At 47.7% G+C, this 8194-nt stretch overlaps 2 protein-coding genes across 4 annotated transcripts in view; one reads left to right on the top strand and one right to left on the bottom strand.

Annotated features, from left to right (window-relative positions):
* Nmnat1 (nicotinamide nucleotide adenylyltransferase 1) overlaps positions 1–5173 on the bottom strand; it is a 21719-nt gene extending 16546 nt beyond the window's left edge. The window contains exon 1 of the mRNA XM_005353690.3: positions 5105–5173. The gene's annotated coding sequence lies outside the window, so the exon portion shown is untranslated. The remainder of the gene's footprint in view (positions 1–5104) is intronic.
* A 74-nt stretch (positions 5174–5247) lies between these two features.
* Lzic (leucine zipper and CTNNBIP1 domain containing) overlaps positions 5248–8194 on the top strand; it is an 11726-nt gene continuing 8779 nt past the window's right edge. Inside the window, exons 1-3 of one of the 3 annotated variants that reach the window (XM_005353689.3) lie at positions 5248–5567; positions 6670–6778; positions 7892–8027. In XM_005353689.3, the coding sequence (XP_005353746.1) occupies positions 6678–6778; positions 7892–8027 (237 nt within the window). In that variant the 5' untranslated portion in view covers positions 5248–5567; positions 6670–6677. The other 2 variants (XM_026782088.1, XM_026782087.1) reach the window with 2 other exon arrangements.

Below are 8194 nucleotides of genomic sequence, written 5' to 3'. Positions count from 1 at the left end.
GGCCAAAATCCCGGCGCCAGCCCCTTAAAGAGATCCGAGTCCTTCTCCACCCCCACCCTGCCAGAAGCCAGCAGGTGTGGAAGCTACACTTCAGCACCCTCTCACAACTTTGAAGAGTTCTCTATGGCTTCCTGCCTAGACTTCTTTTTCAGGGGTGGGGATGAGATGGGAGGGTGGGAGGAGAGGGCTGTCAACGAAGCCCTCTGTGTCTCTTTCTCAACTCCAAGTCTGCAATTAGTGCTATCAGTGCAAAAGAAGCTTCCTTGAGAAGGCATGTTTTTTTTTTTTTAACGCCAAGTTCTGCTCCACCTTGACTAGACCCTGTGCTTTGTCCCGCAGTGCTTTTCTCTGGCATGGGGCTCATCTGGCTGTCTAAAGTGACCTGTCCAAAGCCAGACGCAAAGCCAACAATCTAAAGCCGGCCCGAGGGTCCTGCTGGTCTCCTGCCTCAGTTACACGCCTGGGTCAACTGAGCCTGTCCCAGCAGCACTGCCAATGCTGTTACCATCTCACAAGACTATCTTAGCTGCCACTCTACACGAAATGTCAGCTGCAAATCATGGCCACAATAGAAGCATGCCAAGACCAGCCATTGTGGAAGAAAGTTGCTTTTAAACATGAATGAGCGCTGAGGAAGTGGGAAATGAATTGGTCAAGTGACATCACAAGATTGCCATCACCAAATATACCCAAAGGAGATTGTGTTCCTGTCCATGGAAGTTAGGCTCTGAGCGGATGATGGCCACAGAAAGTAGCAGAGACATAAGAAGGGAAGTCACTTATCTCAGAAACATAGAGCGAAGCTTCACAAGGACACAGTGACTCAGACCATTCATTTCAATTTATTGACTCTTTACATTGTGGGAACTTTTGGGTAAAGAGACAGTGGATTACAACAATCTTTCACATCATTACAGCCAATTATTGTGTAGCCATGTCTGAGTTTCATTCCCATGCTGTTACAAACACTCTAACCAAAAGCAGCTCAGGGAGGAAGTTTATTGCCTCCTATTTCCAGGTCAGTACATCATTGAAGGAAGTTGGGGCACGAACTCAAGTAGGAGCCTGAAGCAGAAATTACTGAGGAATGCTGCTTGCTTGGCTCAATCATGGCTTAGGCCAAGCAGGCTTTCCTGTACACACAGACCCACCTGGAAGGGAACGGAGCTGCTCAGGGGACTGTGCCCTCCTCTATCTACAGGACAGTCCCCCACAGACACACCCACAGGCCAATCCAGTCCAGGCAATTCTTCAATCAAGTTGCTCCTTTCAGATGGCTCCAGGCCGTGGCAGTTAACAGTTACAGGTGACCATGAACCTTTACCCCTTTTCTACTTGATATGCAAACACACATTAAACCATGACCTTTCGATGTCTTGGCCCCAAAGTCTCATGTTAATATTACAATACAACCATCAGCCAACTTTCACAATTCTCTGTCTTTAAAATCTTCAATACTTTTAAAATTCTAAGTCTCTTTAAAAGTTCAAGTGTTTTTTGTTTTTTGAGACAAAGTTTTTGTCCTTGAACTCACTCTGTAGAACAGGCTAGCCTCGAACTCACAGAGACCCACCTGCCTCTGCCTCCCCAGTTTTGGGACTAGTCGTGTGCTATCACTGCCTGGCTCAATCCTATAGCTTTTTATGTCTTAAAAGGAAACAGAGACCCTCAGACATTGCCACATTCAGCTGCTAGCTCAAGTATAGTCTTGGACCCCTCTGGACTACAACTCCATGTACTTTACCTGAGCAAACACTTTGTCCCAATGAAGCACAAATTTCACATCAATGGCATTGATCTCTTATTAACTGTAGCTGTTTGCCCCAGCTGACAAGCAACCACAGATTCTTAATAGAAAGTATCACACAGAGCCATGCATGGTGGTGCAGTACACACCTTTAATCCCAGTACTCAGAAGGCAGAAGAAGGCAAGCATCTCCTATGCACTCATAGAACCTGGCAACACAATGAGGTGGGACTATCCCCAAACCCACCATCTCTACAAATGAAGACGCTGGGGCATAGAGAGGTTGATTAACCTGCCCAGGACCTGACCACTGGAGAAACACGGCTAATTCTAAAAATAGAAGTTTTTACCCATTATTGCAAGACTTACAATGGTACAAGCTATCTGTTAGTGGACACAGAAAAGAGGCCCGGGACTAGAGGTCTACAGGACTTGCCTTGTATGCAGAAGGCTCTGGGCTCAGCTCCCAGCACTGCATGAATAGGACGGGTAGTGACTTTGGGAGGTGGAAGCAGGAGAATCAGGAGTTCAATGTCATTACATCTCTAGCTCAAGGCCAAGCGGGGCTGCATGAAAACTCTGCCTCAGTTATTAATGAGATAATTTTTTTTTTCGAGACAGGGTTTCTCTGTGGTTTTTAAGCCTGTCCTGGAACTAGCTCTTGTAGACCAGGCTGGTCTCGAACTCACAGAGATCCGCCTGCCTCTGCCTCCCGAGTGCTGGGATTAAAGGCGTGCGCCACCACCGCCCGGCCTATTAATGAGATAATTAAGCTCAACACAAGCTTAATTAGGTGTAGAACATTAGGCTTGGGTTCAATCCCCAACATCACATAAATAAATAATAATGGTGGCCCAAGTGTCCAGAAAACCTTTGGATTGTGGTCCTTCCCACCCCTCAGGTTCCATCTGCCCCAGCATGTCCCTACTTGGTTCTCTCAGCTCTCACACTAAGTCCAGGCTGAAGTCCCCTAAACTCCTGCCAAGCCCACGTTTATTTAGCTTCTCTATTAGGATTCCCACTGCGGAAGTGGCTTTCTTTAGTTCTGTCTTCTACAGCGACTTTCCCAACGCATCATTCCTCCTTCCTAATTTCCTCTCAGTCTCCTGCCTCAAGATCATAAACCCAACACAAGACCCCAAAGGCACGGAAGAAAACTTGGTATAGAACTGCCCTGTCAGACAGTCACTAACCAAGAAGAAGCAATCCATAGAAGGCAGGACCTTCCCTGCACACCCAAGACTGCACACACTCAAGCCAGACACAGTGCCTGAAAGGATCATCATCTACGGAAGTAGCCAGGCAGTTGGTGGCACACACCTTTAATCCCAGCACTGGGAGGCAGAGGCAGGAGGATCTCTGTGAGTTTGAGGCCAGCCTGGTCTACAAGAGCTAGTTCCAGGACAGGCTCCAAAGCTACAGAGAAACCCTGTCTCGAAAAACCAAAAAACCCCTCTCTTCCATCTCCTTGTAGAACTGTCTGGAATAGGCTTTTTTTCCTTATCCTGTTTTCTTGCAAGGGCAAAACTCCCAGATGCATAGTGGTGACCTCAAGCCGAACAGGCCATTTTCCTGTGTTTACATTTAAAAAAATTTCTGAGAATTGTCATTCATATTACTAGAAAATTTTTAAAAATCCAAACCACTTGAGTAATGTTCAAAAGGACTATTTCTCTCCACCCATCACTCCATAGTTCTGGGAACAATACCCAGGATGAAGCATATGGTGACATACCTCCATTCCTGAGCTAGTCAAATGGCACACCCCCCTCTCGCCAGGGCCTCACCGTGCAGCCCTGGATGTCCTACAATTCACTCTGTAGACCAGGTTGGCCTTGAACTCAGAGATCTGCTTGCCTCTGCCTCCTGACTGGTGGGATTAAAGGCATATACCACAATGCCTGACTCTGAATCTGTCTCTTTTCTTCTTTCTTTTCTTTTTATTTTTTTAAATGATAAGGTCTCATATAGCCTGGGCTAGCCCGGAACTCCTGGTCATCTGGCCTGAGCATCCCAAACACTGAATTTAGAGGTGTGGACTATTGCACTCAATTTTAATTGCTGCTGTTTGGTTGAATTTTGTTTAAGACAAAATTTCAGCTGGCGGTGGTGCCTTTAATCCCAGCATTTGGGAGGCAAAGATAGGCAGAGTTCTATGAATTTGAAGCCAGCCTAGTCTACAAAGTGAGTTCAAGGACAGCCAGGGCTGCTACACGGAGAAACCCTGTCATCCTCTGCATCCCCACTCCCCAAAAGACACATTTTCATGTTCCTAGGCTGTTCTAGAATTCACTTTGGTGCCTCCAGCCTCTACCTCAGCGTATAGCACCACTCCCAGTTTGCCTGGTGCTGGCGACCAAACCCAGGGCATTATGTGGCCGAGTTACAACTGAGTTTTCTCTTCAGCCCCACAAATCTCACTGTTGCCCTCTTCCTCTTCTCTCTCCCCTCCCAATGTGAGAATCTGGCTGAAAAGTTCCCACAGTTCAGGCTTCAAGTCTGGTACCACCAGAATGAAGTTTTCTTACACCCTTCGGGGCATTCTGCCTAAGAAGCTGGCACACATTCTCATATGGAAAATCAAAGACAGCTGCATCAACACAACAGGCACACGCTTGACTCGGGAGCATTTCTGCAAAGCAGGCCGAATAGCTGTCTAGAAAGGCCGTTTCCACATTGCAACAAACAGCAATGACAAACAGCCGAGGCAAAGGGGCTTCAATACACCCCAGAGAGCGCTACGATAATTCAAGTCTGAAGTTCGTACTGACGGAATGAAATACAAATTTTAATATTGTCTTTGAACGAAGTTTACCACAAAACCCAATGCCCTGTGGATCACTATAGCACCTATTCAGGAAGATGGAATCACTCCAAAGCTTTTGCACTCAGTTCCCGGGTAACGTTTAAAGTCCATCCAGGAGATATTTTCCTAGTTCTCAAAGGCTTTGACAAACGGCTGTCAGTAAAGTGGATCTGACCTTTCCCATATTTGGAAAGAATTTAGGAGGGAAGGAGGAGTACCTCACAACGCCGGTTTTCCCCCACTGCCTCTCACCCACGTCCCTCTAAGCGCTCGGGTGCCTGCTCTCCAGACACCTCTAGAGAAGGAAACCCCCAGGGCATCCCAAAGTGTGAACTGACCCGCACCAAGGTCACAGGACATTTTACCAACTTTTTGGTTCCGAGGGGGAACTAACGAGCAAGAGTTGACTCTGAAGAACTGGTTCCAGGGACCGTTACAAAGGACTCTAAAGGCCCAGCCACTGCGCTTTCCCCTTTGCTTGGCACAATAAGGGGTGCTGGGCTAACGTTCCCAAAAACGGGTTATCCTAGGACCGCGTGCGGGGTGCTTACCAAGCCCCGCAGGCCAAACCGCCCCAGTCCTCCAGCAGACAACCTCGGCCCGGAAGCTAGCGAAGGGAACACCGCACCGCGCTTTCATTGGTTCCACGCAGCCGGAAGTGCGCGCGTCCAGCGGAAGTGCTCCTCCGGCCTGGTCCGCCCGGCCCGGGCCGTCAGGGGCGGGGCGCTTGGATCCAAACCCTAGGATCTGCTGGCCGGAGGCGGGCGGGCAACGCCAGGGCAGAAGGAGGTTGTCCGGTTCCCGATCACACACCGAGCGTTTCGTAGGCGTCGGACCCCACGCCACAGCAGCTGAGCACCGCGCCCCGGCGGGAACCCGGCCTCCGCGGGACCTGCGGACCGGAGCTGCGAGTTCGTCCGCAGGGAGGAGTTTGGTGGCCGAGGGTGCCGCTTTCCCTGATTCCTGTCCCCGGTGGTCCTGGGTCGAGAGCTGCTCACTTCCGACCCTGAGAAGGTGTGCTTTCTGCCCTTGCCTTTCGTGCTTCTGAGTTGGACAGTTTTCCTCAAGGCGTTTCCTGGGCGTTGTGGCCTCATCAGAGGAAACCTCAGAAAAAGCTACAGGAGGCACAGTCCAGGAGTTAAATGCCCTCTGTTGGGTCTTCCTAGGAGTGGAAAGTGTATTTCAGTTACAGGCTACTTATGCTTAAGGGGAAGTTATCTGGACGTCTGTAGGCCAAGTTCATCATAGCAAATAAAACTACTTAATAGTTTCCCTTGGTCTAGCCAACTCCACCCCTCGGTTGTAAACCCTATGAACAATTACGCTTTTCTCAAACTGACGACACTCAGAGCTTCCAAAGTTGGCGGTTTGTGCAATCCTAGAAGCCCGATCAGCATGAATGAATGTTCCCCTTCCTCTCCAGCTGACAGTACTGGAGGGCCATTTCTGCAGATTTGAAGAAAATGCACTTCTGATCTTTATTACTGGGTGGTGCCAGTGAGTTAAATCTTCCTGTCATAAATCTGTAGCGTGTGGTTAAAGCTTTTTAAAAAGCCTCAGTATTCCCTGAAATTTATTCAGAATAACTTTGCTTCTTGAGACTGAATTGCGGCTTCGGGATGTGGCCTGGCGGTAGGGGGCACACCTAGTATGCTGGTTCTTCCCATTTCCCCCAAAAAGAGAGAGACAGATTTTTCTATTCAACAGTAAAAACTTACTGGGCAGGGGATTTTCTTAATGGTAGAGTGCTTGCTTAGGCACGAATGAGACCCTGAGTTCAATCTCCTGCAAAAAACGAAAAGAAAAAGGCTGGGCCTGTTGGCGTATACCTGTAATCCTAGACATACTATGGTCTCTTCAGTTTTGTTTTTTGGCTTGGTTTGGGTTTTGGTTTTGGTGTGGCACTGGCTGTCCTGGAAATCACTCAGTAGACCAGGCTGGCCTTGAACTCAGAGTTCCCTCGCCTCTGCCTCCCAAGTGCTAGGATTAAAGGTGTGCACCACCACTGCCACCGCCCAGCATTTTATATTTTCTTAATTTTGAATTGTACTGGTATGTTCAGTCTTCTTAAGTAACCAAATCCAATGTACTCCATGTGGGTTTATCATTCTTATAGTGATTAAAATGGCTTCCAGAGGGAAGACAGAGACAAGCAAATTAAAGCAGAATTTAGAAGAACAGTTGGATAGACTGATGCAGCAATTACAAGATCTGGAGGAATGCAGGTAATAGTATAATTATGTGTCATTACTCTGTTTCTGATGGAGAGAGTTCAAGCTCCATGGATGTGACTTTGGTCTCCTCTGTAGTGTTCTACAGCACTCTGCCTGTGGGAAAAGTAAACTTCTCATAAAGCCTGGGATGTGGAAGACTTAAAATATTCCTGGAAATAGCTAAGCTTACGTCGTCTTTAGTATTTAAAACAGCTCTGTCTAGAATGAACTCCTGGCTAATTGCTCAAAATGCTGTGATTGGGCTGTGGGCGTTCCTCTGCGGATGAATGGGTGCCTAATACGCCAGAGGCTTGGACTCAATTCCCAGCATCAAAGAAGGGAGGGAAGAGAGGGAGGTTGTACACTCCTATATCCCAGCACGTGTGAGGTGGATGCAGGAGAATCAGAAGCTCAAGGTCCTTCTTGCCTACATTGTGAGTTTCAGGCCAACCTGACTGTATGAGACCCATTTCAATAAAGCAGAAGAAAACAAGCTATTAATTGTAGTTTTTTATAGCCTCCCAAGGATGCTGTAAATATGGAAATGAAAGAGACAATGTAGTGCTTGGCCTAAAGTAAGTGCCCCGTAAATGGTAGCTGAGCATGTAGAGCTCTTGTTACTTGTAGTAAATATTTAATAAGCAGCTTGTTTGGTAAATAAAAATAGCCTTTTACTCAGCTGACAGGTGTGCCGCTCTGCTCGCCAGTGGGCACAAAAGGTGCTTCCCACCATTGATGAGACTGAAGCTAACAGCAACCATTTACTGTTATTATAGATGCCAGGCGTTTCCTTCTTAATGAACACTTAGGAAAAGGCACTATAGTGATCTGAAGTTGTTTAGACAACTGAGGTTTGTCCCTGTTCATGCCTTGCCCGAGGTTATACAACTGGTCTCTTTAGGAGAAGGTACTGTGTGCCTAAGCATGCCTCCTGGGGCAAGGGGAGATAACACACACTCAGCCCCTGGTTCAGCCACAGTGAAAGACAATGGAGATGCCAGTAGCTCGACTCTGTGGACATGTGCCACTCCAGCTAGTACTCTCCTTCAGCCTTGCTCTAGATCAAGTACTGAGGTTTTCAGGCTTAGACGTGTTTTCTGCACTCTGATGTAAACTGTGCTTCAGAGAGGAGCTTGACGCCGACGAATATGAAGAAACTAAAAGGGAAACTCTGGAGCAGCTGCGTGAATTCAGCGACTCCCTAAAGAAGATTATGTCGGGAAATATGACCTTGGTCGATGAGCTCAGCGGCATGCAGCTGGTAAGAGGAATTGACCAGTCGAGTCTTCTGTGCATGGCTTGTTGTTTGCTTCTTTGTGAGTGTATTTCAGATAGAAAATGTGCACTTCGAAGGCCAAGGACTGAGCTCTGTGGTACTGTACGTGCCTAGCAAGTACAAGACCCTAGATTATTTCCCAGCATCTCAAA

The sequence above is a fragment of the Microtus ochrogaster genome, chromosome 10 (assembly GCF_000317375.1).
Source record: "Microtus ochrogaster isolate Prairie Vole_2 chromosome 10, MicOch1.0, whole genome shotgun sequence".
Classification (NCBI taxonomy): Eukaryota; Metazoa; Chordata; class Mammalia; order Rodentia; family Cricetidae; genus Microtus; species Microtus ochrogaster.
The sequence above is the reverse complement of the archived record's forward strand: the minus strand, read 5'-3'. Positions and strand labels throughout refer to the sequence as shown.